This window comes from Daldinia vernicosa (genome assembly GCF_022497035.1).
Source record: "Daldinia vernicosa strain CBS 139.73 unplaced genomic scaffold F5Y00scaffold_4, whole genome shotgun sequence".
In the NCBI taxonomy this organism is placed as follows: Eukaryota; Fungi; Ascomycota; class Sordariomycetes; order Xylariales; family Hypoxylaceae; genus Daldinia; species Daldinia vernicosa.
This window is the reverse complement of record NW_025953920.1, coordinates 60,254-81,402: the sequence shown is the minus strand read 5'-3', so window position 1 is coordinate 81,402 and position 21,149 is coordinate 60,254. Positions and strand designations below refer to the sequence as shown.

At 47.5% G+C, this 21,149-nt stretch overlaps 6 protein-coding genes across 6 annotated transcripts; 3 read left to right on the top strand and 3 right to left on the bottom strand.

Moving 5' to 3' along the window:
• Positions 1-447: 447 nt before the first annotated feature.
• Positions 448-2,893, top strand: F5Y00DRAFT_130846 (cyclophilin-like protein). The gene is made up of 3 exons (XM_048004209.1): positions 448-2,479; positions 2,530-2,593; positions 2,765-2,893. The coding sequence occupies exon 1, from the start codon at positions 842-844 to the stop codon at positions 2,312-2,314; it is 1,473 nt and encodes a 490-aa protein (XP_047868978.1). The 5' UTR covers positions 448-841; the 3' UTR covers positions 2,315-2,479; positions 2,530-2,593; positions 2,765-2,893.
• A 5,627-nt stretch (positions 2,894-8,520) lies between these two features.
• Positions 8,521-10,088, top strand: F5Y00DRAFT_271584 (uncharacterized protein; the record flags this gene model as incomplete). Its single annotated transcript, XM_048012826.1, has 3 exons — positions 8,521-8,709; positions 8,780-8,887; positions 8,982-10,088. The coding sequence occupies 3 exons, from the start codon at positions 8,521-8,523 to the stop codon at positions 10,050-10,052; spliced, it is 1,368 nt and encodes a 455-aa protein (XP_047868977.1). The 3' UTR covers positions 10,053-10,088.
• A 1,988-nt stretch (positions 10,089-12,076) lies between these two features.
• On the bottom strand, positions 12,077-14,137 carry F5Y00DRAFT_271583 (fungal-specific transcription factor domain-containing protein; the record flags this gene model as incomplete). Its single annotated transcript, XM_048012825.1, has 3 exons — positions 12,077-12,915; positions 12,997-13,394; positions 13,461-14,137. 3 exons carry the CDS (start codon positions 14,135-14,137, stop codon positions 12,077-12,079), a joined length of 1,914 nt encoding a protein of 637 aa, XP_047868976.1.
• Positions 14,138-14,637: 500 nt separating this feature from the next.
• F5Y00DRAFT_257698 (pyridoxal phosphate-dependent transferase) lies at positions 14,638-16,189 on the bottom strand (the record flags this gene model as incomplete). Its single annotated transcript, XM_048010596.1, has 3 exons — positions 14,638-15,045; positions 15,104-15,685; positions 15,773-16,189. The coding sequence occupies 3 exons, from the start codon at positions 16,187-16,189 to the stop codon at positions 14,638-14,640; spliced, it is 1,407 nt and encodes a 468-aa protein (XP_047868975.1).
• A 1,067-nt stretch (positions 16,190-17,256) lies between these two features.
• Positions 17,257-18,926, top strand: F5Y00DRAFT_271582 (kinase-like domain-containing protein; the record flags this gene model as incomplete). Its single annotated transcript, XM_048012824.1, has 8 exons — positions 17,257-17,279; positions 17,383-17,659; positions 17,708-17,838; positions 17,935-18,020; positions 18,094-18,222; positions 18,275-18,374; positions 18,440-18,488; positions 18,570-18,926. 8 exons carry the CDS (start codon positions 17,257-17,259, stop codon positions 18,924-18,926), a joined length of 1,152 nt encoding a protein of 383 aa, XP_047868974.1.
• F5Y00DRAFT_271580 (peptidase S28) lies at positions 18,881-20,973 on the bottom strand (the record flags this gene model as incomplete). Its single annotated transcript, XM_048012823.1, has 4 exons — positions 18,881-19,529; positions 19,602-19,767; positions 19,815-19,945; positions 20,018-20,973. The coding sequence occupies 4 exons, from the start codon at positions 20,971-20,973 to the stop codon at positions 19,076-19,078; spliced, it is 1,707 nt and encodes a 568-aa protein (XP_047868973.1). The 3' UTR covers positions 18,881-19,075.
• Positions 20,974-21,149: the final 176 nt, after the last annotated feature.

Below are 21,149 nucleotides of genomic sequence, written 5' to 3'. Positions count from 1 at the left end.
TGGGTTTAGGCTTGGGAACTCGATACCTATTTGAATTCGGATGGCGTTTCGGGAACCTGGCAGCCAGTTCTGTGCGGCATATCGTCAAGGTTTATCTGAAGTATCTCATCGTCGACTTAGCGATGAAATTCTTCTTGGCCGCCTGGTGAGAGATGGGCGTTCCATAAGTTCTTTTTTTTTGTTTTTGCTTTTTGGGAAGGACGCTATAAATGGGTCGAATATTGTTTAATCGAAGTTTTCCGTGAAGGATGCAATTTTGAGATTCAAGGATATATTTACATATTGAACCAAGACCAAAAATACATATCTAACTTATATACTTACCTATACATAGTACTTCACTACTGTAATTGAAAAATGATTATGGTTTACATATTCAAATCGTGCCAATTACATAGTATAAGAGACGACCCAAGTTGTGATAGCTTCAATGTTTTCAGTCGATGCTAATGGAAAATTCCATGTATTATGCACCTAAATGTACGCGGGGTTAGTATGGATTCGTACATGAACAATATCTAAGTGCCTTGTACTAGGTACCTATTTCCCCAATTGAAGATCCAATGCTAGCCTAGGTACGCAGCCACAGAACCACACAGCCACAGACATCCGGGTAGAACTCAAAGTGCGTCACGGCTTAAGCTGTCAAGGTTCATTCTTTGCCTTCGCGTCTTCAATCCTAACTTCATCCGCTTAAAGGCCTACCTTCTAAATACGACCCCTCCTCCTTCCACCTTCTAACGCGCTTCTAATTTACCAGAATCCGACTCATTTTGTGTTATGCATTATTGGTACCGTCTCGTCTTGATCACAGCGCCCTAACAGAAAGGATAAAGAAAAGATGTCGGTCTTGCTCGAGACGAGCGCCGGCGACATAGTGATAGACTTGTTAGTTGATTACGCGCCAAAGGAATGCGAAAACTTCATAAAACTTTGCAAGGTCAAGTACTACAACTTCTCGCCTATACATTCTATCCAACAGAACTTTTCCTTTCAAACTGGCGACCCTCTTGGCCCTACCTCTGCCGCTTCTGATGGCGGCTCCTCTATATGGGGTCTCATCTCCGGGCCCTCCAAGAAAACATTTAGCGCTACATTTCACCCAAAGTTGAGACATCTCGAGAGAGGCACTGTCTCCATGGCCACTGCTCCACATCCATCCGACCCTGATGCTCGTGTTGCTGGCAGCCAATTCATTGTTACACTCGGTGACAACACAGATTATTTGGACGGAAAGGCGGCTATCTTTGGCAAGGTTGTCGAGGGCTTTGACGTACTGGAGAAAGTCAACAACGCCATTACTGACAAAGATGGCCATCCGCTTGTTGATATTCGCATAAAACATACAATTATTCTTGATGACCCCTACTCCGACCCGTCCGGCCTACGAGAGCCCAGCCAATCACCTCCCCCGTCCCAAGCACAGCTCGCTACGGTTCGAATCGCCGATGATGCGCCTTTAACCGAAGAGATAGACGAGGAGGCGGCAGAGAAGGTGCGACGTGAGAGGGAGGCACGCGCCCAGGCTTTAACCCTCGAGATGATGGGTGACCTTCCATTTGCCGAAGTCAAACCTCCCGAGAATGTACTTTTCGTATGCAAGCTCAACCCCGTGACCACCGATTCCGACCTTGAGCTTATATTCAGCCGTTTCGGTAAGATTTTATCGTGCGAGGTCATACGCGACAAGAAAACAGGAGATAGCCTACAGTATGCCTTCGTAGAATTCGAAGACAAGGGCGCATGCGAAGCGGCTTATTTTAAAATGCAAGGAGTGCTCATTGACGACCGAAGGATACACGTCGACTTTAGTCAGAGTGTGAGCAAGTTGGCCGAGGTCTGGAGGGGAGGGGAAAATGCGAAGAGGAAACGCAAGCGTGAGGGCGGCGGATGGGGCGGTGTTAAGGAGCTGGAGAAATGGAGGAAGTACAGGGAAGAGGATGGCCGCGAAGATACCGAGGATCATTACAACATGGTTTACGGGGAGGAAGAAATGCGCGGCCGGCACAGGCGACAGAGAGACGGTCGAGATCAAGATGATAGGCGGGCCCGAGATCCCGACCGCTTCGGGGATAGAGATGAAAATAGAAACCGTAGCGATGCGGATCGAGCCCGACGCCGGGACGGTGGGCATGGGCGCGACCGGGATGGAGCGCCGCAGTCGCGAAGTAGAAGCCCAGTGAGAGACAAGCCTCGAGATAGGAATCGGTACGATGACCACCGAAGGGATAATCGCGCTAGGTACCGACATGACGATAGACGTGGAAAAGATCAAGAAAGAGATCGGCCTCGTGATGAATATCGGCGGAGGTAGCCTGAATCCACTACCTCATACGGAACGACTGTTATATCGAGTATGTGGATTTAGTTAATTACCAGGTACCTACCTAACCCATCTAAATCAAGTTTACGGAGCCGTGTTCTAGACGTACCTACTCAGCGTTATATACGAATGGCATGAAACAAGCGTGTCTTTATAGTATGGAGACAACCCGATTTGGATAAAAGGAGAAAGCTAATACACTTTAGAACACACAACTATGTACGGGCGTAGTGATTGCGCGTGTAGCTTGGTATAGGATATTCGTTCTATGTACGATTGATGTTTTCCCTATCCCTTACGTTTCTTATGCATTCGGTAGCGAGTACCGGAACGAGCCGAACCGTCTTTATGTATTTGGCTTACATTTAGACCGTGTGGCCCAATGGGCATATCGACGTCGTTCTCTACTCTCGCCAAAGCTCCTGCTCTAACTACATTAAGTGTAAGTAGGGAGTTGGGTTCATTCCATCGCTCGCCCCTATCGAAAGTCCCTTTTATCGCCGTACAAAACAGTCAAATATCAGTCTAATATGGCGTGACGAGATGCGGCCTCGGCTATATGATGGTGGCAATGTCGCTGGTCTCCATAATTGTATTGTATTCTACGGGATGGGGCGACGGTTTTGGAAACTCGGACGCCAGTATAATCCTTCCCATTCACCTACTCGATCAATGCCAACAAATAAATGCTTCTAAGGCAGTTCACCTACTCTGGGAGAATATTCTCAAGTCGAAACAAAGCGATGCAGCTGGACATGCCCATTTGCAGCGAAGAGATACACAGAATTCGGCTATCTTGCATCGCTATACTGAATGGTTAATATGCGGAAGACTGTATCAACCACGCGGAGGATTGACAGTCTATTCGAAGTGGTAACTACTGGCTAAAACCTAGGTTTAAAGCTTCGTTGCTATCTTGTTCAACGTATGACATATCCTATAATCCTCCTTCCCGGTTACACCGATGCCGCTGTCACCCGGCAGCCGTCTTCTATCAGGCATCGAGGAAAGAAATCAGTGACGCCTCCAAGGAAAAATATTATCGACGATGTTCATTTGAATCACGTCACTAAAATGAGTCACCACAGACTAGAAGGGAAGATAGGAAATGCCAATGCGATCACGAATAACCGGAGTCGGGTATGTGTAGAGACGTGTTTGCTGCCGTTATCAAGACTACAGCAAACTAATATGGCACTGACTGTAAGCGTTGGTCTTCTCACCAACATACCAAGACTATGGCTATCGCTTCACTTCAGCTAGCATGGGTCATCCGTATCTATAAAGACTGGGGGAGTGTTGCGAGTATACACATGAACCCAGGCAGCCCCCCTTATGAGCTTCGATTACCCGCAGACTAGAAGCCTGATGGAACAATGGAAGGCGGCTCGACGATGCAAGTGGCTCGTGGCTTGCCGCTGGTCGCCATCATGCAGGTTTGAAAGTATCTCAGTATTTGCTTTTTAACCGCCTACTATTGATGCTAGTAAACCGTATGCATTGGGTAAATCTACTGCCGTTTTCTCATGCCATGTTAGGATCAAAACTGGCGTAAGAAAAGGACAGCTCAAGCTGATAAACGGCGTAGCTATTTTATACCTTGTTTAGCTGTTCACCTCCCTAAACATATATCATATATTTACGAGTTCCTCCCGGGGTCCTAGGTTATTATGCTGTGGCAAGATTCTCTGGCCAGGATTGGCGGAGCTCTACATACGCAGGTAAAGGAGACTTAGGTATGTCGGACGGCATAGGAGACGACATGGGAGACGACATGGGATAGTCATGAGCTTGCAACAGGCCGTCTTTCCCGAGGTGGGGGTGAAGTCATCAACCTACTAGGATGCGAGGTTCGCGAGTTGATGTCCTGTTACTTGTCGTGCCACGAGGCGTTCCTGGAATTCTAATCCGAGCCGAAAGACCCTAATACTGCCTACCTACCCAACGCTACCTAGCTTTCAGAACACCTACGACCGATCGATACTACTCTTTATCTAGCATGCGTTATCGTCCGGAATTGGAATACAGGTTTTCTCCTTAATAAGGTAATAAGGTACCTTTCGACGCTGGCTGCCTCTAAGACCGTTTTCTGCAAGGTCCCCAAGTTCGCGTGACAATATTTTCATAGCACTTTCTAGATGTCTTGCTAAACCTAGCCCTAAAGGACGTTCACCACTTCAAGCATCGAATATATGTCTCCACTCTCCTGTCTTAGCCTGATATCGGCTGTCACTTTTGTAGGGGATCGTTATTGCAGCTAGAAGACCCATCATAAATGTCCAGCCGGGAGTTGACGTACTTTCCCGTCCTCGTCAATTTGAGACTATCCATTAAGTTGGATCGGAACTCCGACTCTACTCTACGAAGCAAATGATGAGCTTTGAAAAGAGCTCCGAGAGTCACACAAAGGGGAATGGATATAGACCATACCCACAGCAACTTGTGGGGATGATCGATTAATCTCACTATAGATAGATTCAGATCTTTCAATTTCAGAGCCGATCCGTTGCCAAGTTAACACTTGAATTAGTAGTGTTTATTGTCTATTTTGACGTACTGGCGTGACAATGGCTCTGTCGCCTATCCTTCTCGATGGCTAGGATATGGAGGGTGGCTTGCGAGGAAAATCGAGTAGTCGCCAATGCTCATTTCTGGGCCTAACTTGCAAGTATATCTGTTCTAGTAGTATAAAGGGCCAGAATGGAACCAAAAATTCAAGGAGATGATCAGTATAGATAGTTTACAGATAGGCTTTTCGCCACAGTACTGATTTTGGACCTTGACCCCTAAGTCTCGTCCAAAGACTAAACCTAGGTACCTACCTACTCCAAGGCCTACTGTCGACTGGCATCATGGCAATTTGAACCCCCAAAATGTCTCGCATACTGACGGACACGTTTCAGCCAATGATATAGCGGTAGGTAGCACGAATAACGGCTACCTGCAGCTTCTTATAGATGACTGACAGCGGGGACATGCACGCAACCGTGTAGCTGGAAGGAAAAATTTCCGCTGCTAAGTTCTGGCACCTATTATCTCCCAACTATGAGGACCATGTGCCTTGCCAGTGACATGTGTACTCTTGCCCGCGTTTCCACTGTGTTCGGAAGCTTGATGAAAGACAGTAGCACTTTGGCTTAACTTATTCCGCACCCAGTGTGTATGATACGGACTGGCTGGAACTACCATGGGGATGAAAGTTTTTATTGTCATATATCATATATAGAACGTGCCGACAAGATCCAAGTCCACTCGATACGGATTGCCCTTGTTGAGAGATGCCCCGGTCCCGTGGTTTCCATGCTCTCGTCCTTCAACTAGGGATCCCAACTTGCCACAAGGAGGCCATGATCCCCCCAAACATATCCCGATTAAGTACTCGTAGATACTTATTTAGGAAATAACCTCTTTTCAGCCCTATTATATACTCGAAAAGCAAAGCTTCACCCGTTGACGATATGCCAGAATAATCAATAGTTTATTTGAGGCGCCTCCTGGGAATGGCTTATCGCAAAATCGACGAAACGGCATTTTCTAGTATAGTCTAACTGTAAATCGAGACATCCAGAGGAGGACCTCAATTTTAGTCAAACAAGGATTAGCATCGCGTATCTATAATCTACATGGCGCATCCCGCAGGTGTAGGTACGGGGTGCTGCTCACTTATCATGCAGCTGGACTATACATACATCTAACAATCTGTGCGAGACATCATTTTTCTCTGCATGCGGGTGGTTTGCCCACCAAGCGGGCGACATATGACTGGATGGGGCCGTCAAATCGGATCTCTGACCAGCCTCATAGGCTTATTGATCTACTATAGACCCTGCTAATCTATACGATTCATACAAGAAAAAAATGATAGGTCACCGACAGAGCCGTTGGAATCGACTGAGGCACTTATCGTCACTTGCTGCAGGAGCAATCTCTTGCAGAATATTTCCTCACCCCCGATGGCTCATGGTAATATTGAACTTCCCTGCTACCTTCGGATGTCTCAAATTTACTGTTCGCATAGCAACGGTACGGGGACTAGGTACCTACATCTAGGTCAGTACTAAGCCAAGTAGATCAACGCGCTCTGCCACCAATTTGGGGGTACGGGATGGGCGGTGCTAAAACCGAGAATACTCCAAGGTACTACTAGGGGGAGAGATGCTCGTGTGACAGTGTCTGGATCTACAACGCTTAGAGGGAGTCTCGTTTGCGTTGTGCTAGGGTTAGGAAGTGTGAGAGAGCCTTCCATGTACTCTGCAACTCATCTTGGGTGGTAACTACGGGCAAACACGAAATATACCTACCTGACAGTCGATTACTTTGAACCTCTATCCGACTTTCCTGCTGCCCTTTCTACTCTCATAGCTTCTTCTATCTTGCTCCGGGAGCGAAAGAGGATACATCTAATCCCTGAAGAATCTATTATGGGAATGGTCTTTGCGCCTCGTTAGACCGGATGGAGCGGCTGTGGCTTCATGTAGGCTTGGCTAGGCCGGCGTAGAAGAAACAAAACCTTTCTGTCATTTTTCGTTTGAGACCCTCGCCATCTACCCCGCTAAATATTCTAAAGCAGGAGAATACCGCGGTACTGTGAATCGAAAATGGCAAAGGGGAGACCAGCCGAAGACCTCATTCTCATTTTCGCTCTCTTTTGGTACTTTCCCCCCCTTCCCCCTTTCCACCGTGCCGTCACACCAAGTCCCCAATACACGTATGCAATAGGTGACGAATAACTGCGTCACGTAGGTAGGCGCTTATTCTTAAGTGTCTCGACATTGGGCAGCACTGATCACTCACTCTCAGTTCTTATGGCGAGCAGAGTCATCCCATTGTCTTACCCGACGTTTGCGTCCTCAGTAGGACGAGAGCCGTTGGTCGAAAGTAACCTCCATGGTGTTTGCTATGGCGATCTTCCGCAATATCCAATGATTAACTACTCGTTACCTGATCTGCTGCCCCCCTCCACTTCACGCAGGAGACTGGTTACTTGGACATGGGGGATGGCTTTGTCGAAGTTACCTATATCATTCTCAGTTGATAGATCGTGTATCAAAATTTTTTGATATCTTATTTCATAGTTTAAGATACTTATAATTCCCCTACTAGTATGACGTCTTGTGATGGAGACTGAAGCCGAGACGTAGATGGTAGACTATCAGGAGCGCACTAACACCATATCCCTCCATGGAGCACGTGTACCTAGACCTCGGTCTTGTAGCTAAGAATATAGAAAGCATCTTGGGGTAGCCTAGTCTGGTACGAATAAAATATGCCGGTCTCAGTATATGAGGCCCACCTGGTTCGCTACATCATCTATATAGATTGCATCGAGATTGGTTGTTCACCAAGCCCCAACTCCAGATGGCCTTGCCCCCCCCCTGGGAGGATCGTACTGCCATTTTACCTAACCTCCCCACCGGCATTATAGGGGTACCAGCTGTTTGTCTAGGTCTTCCTCCCCCTTTCAGAGTGAAACGAAGCACGTTGGACTAGGTTGGAAATACAATTCGACTTAGAGTACACATGGCTAACCTAGAGTTTTGCTCAGCATGCAGCAGTCATGCATCTAACCGTCCCTCTACTTGTACCCTTGAGCCCGTGTAACAAAGCTAGACTAGTCGACCTCATAGTTGTGGATAGACATCTCGATGTGACACCTGCTGTGTTATGAACCAAGGGCAGAATGACAAGTACTCAACAAATATCTACCCTGAAGAGCTTCGTAACCCGGTTGCAAACAGTAATATTAAGGCATGCCTGCTGGGAAAGTTGTACGGGATTATAACAGTCACAAAACTTGCAGCTTCTCAATTTCCCTTCTTGTCCTTTTCGGTGGTGATTTACACGAGTCGTTTCCTCTCGCCTCTGCAAACTGCCAAGTTTGATCAATTCTCTAATGAAACATCAGAGTCTGACAAGACGATAGGGACCCATCAAAAGCTCGAACCTCTCATCACGCTGAGATTCTGGAGCTGAAATAAGTTTAGTGAAAACCAGCTGTCGGACAGCCTGGCCCCTGTTCCTCTCTCTGTAGAAAGAGGGCTCATTGTTCCTCTCATCAATCTCTTTCCTGCAGTCGCAGAGCAAAACAAGGGACCCCCTCTCCGTTGACGCAATTCCGATAGGACGGGGACGGACTGAACACCGTCCTTGTCTCTCACGCACCCGGCCGCGCGAATTCGAGCTGTGGCAAAAATACAATGGTCACTCCGGCTTGCTATTCCCCCAGCGACGCTGGCAGGCGATATAGTCGTGCTTGTCCTCCATACCCGAGCCCATACTCGGATAGACGCTATCACCTCACTACACAAGACGCTCGATCATCAACTATGACAGATCGTGAAATAGACTCCGAGTCATCACAGCCTCGGAAGAGGATCGCGGTAGCAGTAAGTCAGATATAGCTATCTTTAATCCTGCTTGGCTATAGGTAGCTAACTAGAAACCTTCCACGTGAAGTGCGGTCGATGCCGCAAGCGCAAGATCCGATGTAGTGGCGACCCCGGGAACGGGCTCCCATGTTCCAACTGCAAGAACGCAGGCCATGAGCCGTGTCTCTTCTTACGGGTAATCCTCCGCCGATCATATCAAGAAAGAAAAGAAAAAAAGGAGCACGAGAGAACATGGAGAAACATTTCTAACTTTTCTGATGACTGTGCAGGTTTCTTCAACTGAAACTCACCTTAGGCATGACAGCAACGACTTTGGGTACAACCTCGACGCGGCTAGGCCATACAGCAACCAATCGAGGGTAGCCGTATCTCATTTAAGCTCCGTCCCTCAGTATCCCGCTACCATATCTGGCGAAGACGTTATAGCGTCGTACCGCCATAGTCAATACCCGTACGCAAGCAAATACCACTACTCCACCGTGCCGGGATGGACGAGCACATATTCGGACGAAGGCGTGGAATATAGCGGCCTCAATTACCCATACCATATGATAAGCCAAGAGCCTGCTCACATGGTACAAGGATACGGGCGGTACGGCTCAGCAAAACCTGTCTACGTCGACCCTGAAAGCCCTCCGTACTCCTTCGGAAGCTTGGCCCACCGCCCAGTCGCAAGCAGCGAGTCTCCTACTGGATTTTCGCTGTCCGGAATGGCCGCTTCCCTCCCTAACGCCCCCGACCGCGTAGTTCCGTCAGATCGTCTTCTGCCTCAAGTTAATCGAACTCTGACAAGTTCGTCAAGCTATCGCGCGGACGGCATCACAAGTTACTCCGGCTCGAAGACGTCCCCAAGTAGTTCGATGTCTGAAGTTAGCTACGGCAACTTGAACCCTAGCTTCGAGTCTCAGTATTCTGCTGCCCCTAATACTCTCCCGTCGCAACGGTCGGGTAGCCAGAGTGATACAACTCCCTACCAACCGAATACGACTTCGGCGTCGGATGCCTTATACACGTCTAGTGATCAGTCACTCCGATCCACCGACGATGCCAGCACAAGCTTCAGTTACATCTACAGCGACAAGCTCGAAAGTTCTCGGCGCAATTCGCAATCGAGCTGCGGGGCAAGCGGCGGATCTGTGCTCCCCAACGGCCATGTTTATGTCCCGGATTCCCATCATACCCACGCCCCTCCTCCATCCCAAGGGTATGTCTCTTCGCAAGATAGTGCAGTAGATGGAGCTACCACGTCGTCTAGTCGAGGAGGTAGCAGCAGCAACGGCCCCTCGCATATGCATATGGACGGCCACCGACGATCTGCGGGAAACCTCCGTGGGGGATAATATCTATCGCCCTATGTTTAAGCGTGCCCGGTTGGCTGAAGAGCCGGGTGATGGCGGTATGCGGTGCAACGTGCTCAGGGGGGGAATGGGAGCGGGACCAATAAGTCCCAGCCAGCTCAGTCAGCGAGTATTGTACGAATTCTTCTGGTCGACCAAAAAAGAAAAAGAAAAAAAGCCCATAATTCATACTGTTAGGAACACGGCGACGCCTAGCGAATTTCACCTTTCTCGCAAATCCGGTTCTTCTTTTCGTTTGCCCCGAGTCGACGGCACCAAAGGGTTTTCTGCCTGAAGACAGCAGTTCTCTCTTGACCCCTTCACTCTTTAATACCTTATTACTTTATTATCCAACCAATCCCCCCAAACATCGCCCTCTTATTCCTCATACTCCTCCTCCGCCTGCTCTCCCGATCATACGTGTCATTTCATCTTGCATGCATCGGGTGTTCCTTGCGGCCGGACGAACGCCTTTATGGCGCCTCTTTCCCACCACCCACCTCGTCTTTTCCTAGGACTTCTTAACAAACACTGGGAGTACAACAACAACAATCCGGAATTTCTCCAAACCCAAGTTTGAACCCGGCGACATTCTGGCTTTCCCAACGCTACTCTTGAAGTTCCGAGAGCCCGGATGCTGGATAATTATTCCTAGTGGACGGAGTAGAAATCAGAAGAGAAACCCGATCGATGTATGGCGCTTCGTGTTCTGGGGCTGGTGGGTTGCGCGAAGATGTAAGTTATTATTGTACGGGTGCATCCCACTTGGGAACTCGTTCTTCGGTACCCCTACCACACATGCATGGCGGCTCGGCTACATCCCCCCCGTCAACCCGTTGCCGCCCTTCTCGTCAAATCCTTATCCGCGTGGCAAAGCAGGTACTGCGTTCCTCGTCTAACTTGCGCAAACTCATCTCGGAGAGGCTTACTTCAAGACGACGCTAGGAGTTGGAATAACTATTCTTTGTACGCGGCGCAGGATCGGTGTTTGTTTGTGTGTGGTGTGTATGTGTGTATGTGTGTACGTGTGTGTATGCATGAGTGTGCGTGCGTCTTTGTACCGGTCCGCCTGTCTGCATCTTGTCCCGCCTTCATTTTGCTTTCATTTCTTCCCAACCCCACGGGCCACGGGTCTTGTTTTATCTCTACTTGGTCAAAAATACCATACATATTAGGGCGCGGTCTTATTCATCTGGTTGGATCCCTAAGATACCTCTTTGCCGATTTTGACGGCATAAAATGGATAGCTAAGGTCGGGAAAAAAAGAGACTGAGTGGGACAAGATAAAAGGCTGGGAACCCTCCTATTATTTCTGCCATTGCATCCGACAACTTACAAGTTATACGGCTAGTCAACGGCAGGAAGGCCCAGCATTGGCTGTTATTGACATTTCTAGGTTTGGGGGCAACCCCCCAGTCTGTACCATTTGCTTTTTGCTTTCACCATTTGTTTTACAGGAATACCCAAGAGTATCTAATAAGGCCTACTCCTAATAATGGCCTGGTCAGCACAGCATGTTGAAAGAAAGAAAAGCACCCATACCCATCATAAGAGAAAGAAATGATGTGAATCAACTATAAGAGATTGTCATAGGTCACCCTAGCATGTTTAAGCCAGATAGGAGAGGAACTGTGGTTTGTACCGTCCCCCTTCGGAGGTCTGGACTCTGAAGTGGGACACAGTTTATGACACATTAGATCCCATAGAGCATCTTAAGAACATAGTCTTATATCATTTCAATTGAACTTGACAATATATCCTTCCTGCCTAGGCCATAGGTCCATAATGTATCTAGGTGTGTTAGGAGTAATAGTAAGTAGAGTTGGTATCTTAGTTGGAAGACATATCTTAAACGGTAAGATGGAAGAATACTAATTCAGTTTTTAATAGTAACCCATATATCAGCGGCCACTCCTTTTGCCTGGCAAAGTCCATTGGGTGACCGCCACCTATTATATATACTGCCTATTACTAGTCGTCTGACTACCTTAGGTTAGGTAGTCAGGTACGGTCCCCTTGAATGCACATCAGAAGCCACCGAACATCTCACTGACCAAAAGGTCGTCCGGGATTATGAAATCTTCGTAATCCGTATTGCTGATGCTGATGCTGTGCTCGTCAGATTGGATTGGCGCTACAAGCTTTTCGACAACCTCTGCATGTTGCGCTAAGCAGGTGTCGCCAAGGTCCCAGCCTGAATTGTCTCTATGACGACGCAGTGCTGTGATTAAATCCCATGCAAGTCTGATAGAGCTATTTTTGGAGAGCTCTTTCGGGGACTTTTCAGTTTCGAGTGCACATCGTAAGAGGATCGAGACCGTTGATGAAAAGGCAAAGGCGCTTATAGGCAGCCAGAAGTCGCGCAGTTGTTCGTCTTGGAGTTCTTGGACCAAGAAGACAATATGCTCAGCCGTGCTTCGAATACTTATATACTGGTTGGCTAAGCTGTCACTGGTAGCCTCGTCCTTAGATCGAGCATTTTCCATTCGAATGCGATGAGTTAATAGTTTAATGGATAGATATGCTAATCGGAGGTTAGGCTCGCCGGGAATATTAAGAAAAATGCCACGAGTTATGACCTGGCGAATATCGTCTCCTAAGCCTTCTACCCATCTATTAAGGCGAAGCTCTAGGCTATCGATCGGTATATTGACCTTATTTTTAACGTGATAGAGATATTGTAGGTAGTAATCAAGAACGTCGGTTAGCTCTGAAAGGGCGACGAAAATGGCCATGGCATCATGTTGCCTTTGTGAATCTACTCGATTAAGTTGATACTCAACCTTCAACTGGGGGACGTCGTAGAAGGACCTTTGAATGTGCGGTGGTGTGCCGCAAGCTAAGCTTAACCTATATATCAATGAGCCTAAATCGGTTTTTTTTTTTTGGTTCTATACATGGGTTTACCATTTATCATGAATCAGTATTGTCCACCATGTATACATACGAAGCATCTTCTCGGGCTGCGGTATGTCCCAGGAAAGGGGGTCATGATTCAAACCAAGCGAGTAGGCCAGAGACACGGCACTCCCGAGTCGAACACCATTACCTACTATAGCAGTTGTTGGTCGGCCCCCAATATTTAATAATATTGCAATGATAGTGGAAATTCCTGGCGAGAGAAAAAGCTCAGACTGGAGAGCTTCGCTGGCAAGGTTCCAGATGAAGCGAACGTCGGGAGATCTTTGCTCTGCAAGTTGGGGCTCAGATCTCCAGTAGACTAGACTATGCGCGTAGAGAGAGGAAAGGACGGCAGGGGATAATCGCTCTTTTGCAGTAGAGTATTGCCTTCGGAATGATTCCTCATTTAAAAGAGGGAAGCAGATATTTGCCTTTTGAAAATAACTTGGGTAAGGTATGCAATTAGTCACTCAGTAATTACTTTTTACCTGGCAAGAAGACTGCGCTCACAGGTTAATTAACTGCTGTGTCCATGGTTCGAGTAGCTTTTCAACGACTTGACATTTTGAGTGTGATGGATTCGCATTCATCGTAAATCCTAGGGGGCGCTTTCGTACTGCTGTGAAAAAGACTTGTCGGCTAAGATCGGTTCGTCTTGAACGAACCTGGTGTATACCGCAACCGTCGCCGGCGGTAGTAGATAGATAGTCGACCAGGACTTGACTATCTCCAGTCATTGCTGGGCTTATTATATGATTTTCATCTTCCGTTTCTTCAATTGATAGGACGGTTGATTGGGGCTGAGTATCATGACGATAGTTATAAATAACGGGATTCGTCCCGGGAATCTCGGTCCTGTCCCATGCGGCATTGACAGCAACGTTGGCTTCATTATCAATAATGGCCGAGTGTTCATTTACCCCATCGCCGTAGTCGGTAACATCTGAAATGGATTGAGGCTGTACTGTGTCTCTTCGAACATGAGTTCTTTGAGGTCTAGTGTACCCCTTAATGGGACTCGCCTGCGTCTTTATCGGAAAGGAGCACTCAGTCCCATGGACCTGACACATCAAGCAGGATGCTGAATGGGCCTCGATCTTACAGCGGGACTTCCTTTTCCGACAGGGAAGACAAGCCGGGCGTAAGTGAGATCGATAGGGCCTTTCCTGTGGACTCCGCGACTGCATGTGGAACATATATTTGGCCGCGGAAAATAGTAGTAAATTGTAATTGGGGTCTGTTGCTTTAATCAGGTGCTATTAGGCCCAGAGCTCTCAAGTAGAGGGAGGGGGAAGATGCTGGTTACCCCCCCGAGTCGCGACGAGAGAGTGGTATGTACCCGAATCTTAAACAAACACACGTTGTCTCGAACCGCAATAGCTAATAGCCCGGATCGAGGAGGAATAAGTAAACATGACGTATCGCATGAACCCAAACTGTCGATATATATTTCTCTATGTGTGGATCTACTGGACCAATACTTTATGCAGCTTTCATCAGCAGAGCTTCCTACTTGTGGAGACTTATTGTGCCGTTATATGGGTTTCCCGCGGCAAAACCCTACTCCCCTCGGAATCGAATCGAAGCAAGTGAGTAAGTAGTAAGGACTGTAAGGTAAGCTTACGGCGTATAGATTAACTATGCTTAAGTCCTATAATCTATTCAGAAGACAATGCCATACTACTTGCTAATACAAAGGCATAGCACCCGGTGTAGCAGCAAATGCCTGTTCTAGCAACTGAATGCCCTCCAGTATCTGATCTCTTGTGACTGTGATCGGCGGGGCTATTCTGAATGTCCCACTGAAGCTTCCGTGGCTGCTTAGATTGGCCCAAACACCGAGATCGTATGCTTTGTCCGCTATAGATCTTGCTAACTCTGGCGCTGGTGTCTTCAGCACTCGGTCGGCCACGATCTCAACACCAGCCATCAATCCCCTCCCGCGCACATCTCCAATGCACCCGTACCGCTGTTTTAATACCACAAGACCTTCATGAAGAATCTTCCCCATGGCCCTAGAATGCTCGACCAAATGGTCACGCTGCACGATTTCCAAGACTTTGTTGCCTACCGCGGCAGGCAGAGGATCATTCACCTATCGGAAATATAAGAAACGGCCAATTTAAACATGCTGGGTACCTGAGATTACTTACGTGAGTTGTATAGAAGCAGTAATCTCTCTCAACGCATACTTTCTCAATATCTGAGTTGGTTACGACGGCGCTTAGCGGGAGACCATTTCCAAGAGTTTTGCTCAGCGTTAATATATCCGGGACTACGTCTTCGTGAAGGATAGCCATCATATCGCCGCAGCGCCCGACGCCGGTTTGTGCTTCGTCGACGATCAAGAGCATACCCCTTTTCTCGCAATGATTCTTTAGAGCCTTTAGGTATCCCGCAGGGAGGACATGTATGCCCGCGGAGGACTGGATGCACTCTACTATGACAGCAGCGAGCGACCCGCAGGACGCCTGGTCAATTAAACTCCAGCCGTAGTCGAGCTCGGTCTCCCAATCGTATGATCCGTCTGGATGGCGAAATATGGATCTATATGCGTTAGGGGCTGGTAGCATGTGCATTCCAGGCATGAGAGGCCCTTGACCTTTTCTTCCATAATGATATTGAACACTAAGAGCTTGGGCCGTCACTCCGTGCCACGAGCCATTCACGGCTACAATCTCAAATTTGCCGGTATAAACTTTGGCCAGTTTGACTGCTGCTTCGTTGGACTCACCCTTGAATGTAAGATTAGTTTGCAAATCCCAAGGGGAGATCTTTGATAGCGGACATTAAAATAGGTATTTATCAGGATCAGTGCTTACCCCAGTGGATAGGAAGAAAGCCTTGTCTAAGCCCGGTGGGAGTAACGAGCAGAGCCTCTCGCCCAAAGTTATAACGGGGGGCGAAACCATGCCCGAAAAGAGGTGGTCAAGATTTGCTGCGTGGTCGGCTATTGTCTTCACAATCTCGGGATGTCCATGGCCCAACAAGCAAGACATCTGGCCAGATGTCCAGTCAAGGACCCTGTGGCCTGCTGCCGTATATACGTAGAGGCCTTTGGCACCGCATATGACATCTTTCATGAACCGAGTTCCGTAATTGAATAGATATTGCGACGTTTTCCTCCGAAGCGCCGCTTGGTCTTCGTTTCTGTAGAGACTTGTTACTATGTCATATGATTGTGTCGTGGGGCCAATGCTCTTGTCAGCGAATTCACTTTGAACTGTTTCGGATGCCATAGTTATTTGCTTCGTATGAAAGAGACAATAGCCCCCCTAAACGTATGTTGATATACTGTTGCAAGTTCACAGGAGAAAAAAAGGCAGTTTTCCAATGTTTCCCCCCTTTGCGATTATTGAAGCAGCCTGCTTTATAGATAAGCTTAATCGCTGAGGAGGTGAGTAGGTTAATCGAGGAGTTTCCCGCGGACTAGCCACCGGACCCGCGGAGAACCAGCCCGGCGAATACTGGGGGATGTACTCAACGACGAGGAGGTTATGGTAAAGCTGTCTCCTACACCAAAGTCTAGTTCTATGATAACTCATTTTTCATTATTTACCATAAGTAACAGTTATCAATAAAATACCCTTAATATTAGTTATATTAGGCAAGTAAGTAACTATATCAAAGGAACGTGACTTAATATATGTAATTTGCCTGGAAGATTATTTCAAGTTCCAGATTTATTTACGTATGTTGAATAATTATCTATCTCATATTGCGAAAATAATCACATATTTAGAGCTTTGATCCCACATTACAAGTCAGATTACTTATACCAATGAGACCATTAGGTATCACATTAGAAAATGTCAGATGACATGGATTACGATAGGTATATGACGTGATAAGGGGTCTAAGATCTAGCTTGAAGCTCTCTACCAGCTAGTCATTCGCTATGTTGTATATAAGGGGACCTTGGTTCCCTCTTAGATTTAGGAAAGGGCAGGCGTTAGCATCATTCAAGAATATATACCATATGAGTTATACACCAGATAGCCACCTGTCACTCCGCAGTGGTGACATACCAAGGGTAGCCTCTGACAGAAAATCTCGTTTGAGCCTCTATTAGTACGTATATCTTGTGTGACAAAACGTTCCATTTCCGTCAAACACGACAAAGGACCCTTTCAGTATACTAATACGAAAACGATTGGACAGCACTCGTCAAAAAATCTTTATTGATTAAACAGATGATAAGGGAATCAACAAGCCACAAGCTACATTGTTAATTACCACCAGTGCTAGGCAGATACCATACTCAGGTTTCATTATTATTTAACAATATTCGAGAAACGAAAGGGAAATGTCAAATCGCTCCGTTCAAGAGTACGTATTCCGTTTGCTCGATCTCCGCACCGACTTTGCTTTTGACTGTTGGCTTATACACGCACGGTCTTTTTATATGTAGAAAACGCTAACGTTCATCAAGTGCGGACGTCCAGGAAGCGAGGGACCTTTTGACGGATTATTTTGAAAGTGAAGACCCGATACGATTCAGGTTTGAAAAGATTATCGGGGTTGGAGCTTACGGTATAGCATGGAGACTCAAATATAAGCCGAGCACTCCCAGCGGGGGGTCAGGCAAGTCACGGCGCGTTGTCATGAAGATGGACCGGTCCCATGCGACTTCTGGCCTAGGAGAACAAGGAGGCGACGAAGGCGACGAAAGTCGCCCTACAATTTCACATGAGAGCCACTATCTTTCGGTTCGTGGGAGTCCAAAAGCTTGCGGAAGCCAAACTCACATGCTTTAGATCTTGAAATGGGCTAAGCACGTCGTCAACCTCATAGAACCACCAAATGACCCTCTTAAACAACAAATTCCGGACATCCCGCCCCATGGAATTAAGGAGGGGGAATGGATGTACCTCGAATGGCTAGAAAAGTAAGTAGTTAAAATTGTCCGGGGCGGCGATACGTCGATTTCATGCCCCCGGGATTCCTTGCCGAAATTCTACATCTAAGATAACATTTACTTCAGTGGAACGCTATCATCGTTTCTCGATAGAGCTATTGAGGCAAATCGACAGCTCCCGAATAGGATGATGTGGAGGTTCTTCCTATGCTGTAAGTCTTAGCGACCCATTACGGTAATCTGCTGTTATTGCGTCCATCTAGAGGCTAATAATTGGCGTCGCAGTAACCCGTATGGGAATTGCCATGGCATGGCCACCCGACGGGCCTGGGGATGACGGAGGGCCGCAACTGGAAACTATCGGACAACGTCGGGCTAGGAGAATGGTGCACGACGATTTGCATGACGAGAACGGTATATCTCACCTAGGAAATTCCTGACCTCTAGATAGCTAACCAACATCTAGTCATGTTTGGCGATTTCGACGAGGAGGATGGTGAACACGACTTGACTCCGGTCATGAAGGCAATCGACTTCGGACTTGCGAAAATATATGGCGATCACCCGTAAGTCACCCAGGTAGAATATTCCAAACGTTGAGTAAAAGCTAACCAAGGTACCTAACGCGTAGACGATATCGGGGCATGGGGATGCTTGATAACATTTTTTCCTTCGGAATCGTAAGTTCTCTGAGCTTCGTATTTCCCTTGCTCTTCAAGTTACCCCTTTATTTCCACGAAGATAACCTAACAAGATTCTAGCTCATGTCCGAGATAGCAACACTTGACCGCAGCAACGCCGGAATCGGCGAGCCGACACACGAAGACGCAGATTTATATGCGGAGGGTCGGGAAGAGGAAATCCTGATCGCAGCGACAGTTTTGATTCCGGACGAAGAACCGAACACTTCTATAGATCCCGATTTGCGCTACTTGATTGCGTCTTGTACCCAAATCAGAAAAGAGGACAGACCGTCGCTGCAAGATTTGGAGAGACAAATTACGGAGGCGATCGAGACGCGAGACGAGCAGTGGTACGTATCTCGAAACATGAACGCCAGGGGTGAAAGCGACGAGAATATTGATGATATCATTCAAGAATTAATATTGGATGCTTAAAAGGCGGTACTTCCCATACGTATACCATGGCATATCTATTACATTACTCAAGCAAACTTGTATAGTAGTTACTCAATCCTAACCTTCTAATTATATCCCTTTTAAATAGAGATTTTTAGGAGTAAATACAGAACACCACGCCAACCAAATTATGATGCAATAGCGATGTGTTCTCTCTTTTTTGTGTAGAAGTCATTTGTCCACTTTGAAATTTGAAACACGATATCTGCTTGCGCTTTCTTAATATATGGGTTTACCGCGTTTTGGACACGGAGGTCGTTACAGTGACGCGAACCGGGGATTAGAATGCTGGGAACATCCGGCGTGGAAGCCAAGGGGCCTCTAGGCCTAAACTCACTAGCGACGGAAGCTGATCTCCATGGATCAAACTCGCCGTTTACCCAGAGGAGCCGGGACTCGGCGTCTGAATATTCAGGCAGCTGCCAGCCTTTGGTACGGACGTTGACGTCTGACGCTGTCTTACCCAAGGCGCTCCCATAGGTGAACTCACCCTCCTCGGGAAAGAATAGCTCGCACTGACGCTGCCAGTAGTCTGCGTTGGCGAGCCGTGAGAACACGGTAGAGCGGCTTACCGGTGCACCACTTGTTTTGAGTGTCAGGTGCTGGTGATTGGCTAATGGTTGAGACAGGGGGGGGGGGGGGGGGGGTTCTTACGTTTGGTAGTAGAAAAAGGGGTCATTACAAGTCATCCATACCCAAGTACGATCGAACCCATTCGCCCCGGTTTGGTCTGTGAACATTGGGCTAGAGGGATTGTATGTATCGAAGCAAGCGGTGTTAAAGTCGCCCTTCCACTCATCATAACCGTAGGAGGCACAATCTACTTGGTCAGATTGCGAACGAGAGTGATAAAGTTTGTAAACTTACACCCTGGTAGGTAATGAGTCTTGAACCACTCAGCGAAGTTGGGTAATGAAATTTCAAGGCCGACTCCACGAGGGCTACTGCTGTTGAGTGGCGTAGTTGAGTTTGGGGGAAAACCCTCAATGGCATCACACCTATATCGGCTGGGTGAGTTTTTTCTGGCCCTGCAGCTATATAATTGTTCTCTATAGGTACGAATGACTTACATCTGGTAGAATTGGGAGTAACCAGAGGTGAACTGAATGCTCTGCCAGGTCCAGATTGGAGATGATATCGCTCTGAAAATAGTGTTAAAACGACTGTACTGGATAGAGGAGGATCGCGAGAATACGAACGCAGCTACATCATCTAGATGTACGATATCTTGGAGCCCGAATAACTGCTTTAAACCGGCCGTATCTTTTTCAGATCCGTTAGTGAACACCTTGTCAACATGATCAATAATGGAGGTATAATCTTCTGAGCAGTTCTTGGGCATGCCTTGTTGGATAGGGTAGAAATATTGCCAATAATCGAAAATCGCCTCGACGGGACCACTACTAGAATGCGTGGCCCAAAAAGTCCCGGGTGCAAGACTTTGGATCCAGGCACCTAAGGCGCCGGAGTAGGAACCACCACTCCAGATCCAAGGGGCATCGGATGCGTTCGATGTGCCGTCTGCGTCAAACGGTAGCTTAACAGTTTGGGCAAAATGAACGAAGTCGGCGACGGATTGGTCCAAGTTTAAAAACCGAAGGTTCTTCGTCGTTTGGATTTCGTACGGCGTGCTGTTGCCCCAGTATCGATGCTCAACTAAGATAACTGCACCGCCAACTTCTTTGGCGATCAGACCGGTGAGGGCTTGGTCAGTCATGTACGACATATAACCCGTAGCAGCGACCTCGCCAGGGGTGAATAAGATGACAGGTGACCCCGGGCCTTTCCAGAAAGTGGCATTATACCAATAGGTCTGGTTAAACACTCCGAAGTCTGGATTGTTGTGGTCGATGTATTGCTCAAAATAGGCAATGCCCGTAGCAGACTGCTCGGGATCAGCGAGTGAGGCTAAAATATCTTGACTAACATTGTCAGATGGCGGATAGGGAATAGGAGGCGTCAGGCCGAGCACAACCGGCAAATAGATGAAGGAGAAGATATAATGATGAACTATAAAACATCTCATTGCGACAATAATACTGACCGAAAGAAGAGGAAGAAGGGAACGCTTCAACGTCAGCAGAACCCTGACGGTAAAAAGCAGACGGGGAAAGGCTCGCGGCTTGGGACGACCATTGCGGTAGGTGAGACAGATATTTATTATTATTTATTTACTTATAGATTACTTATAGACAATAGGTA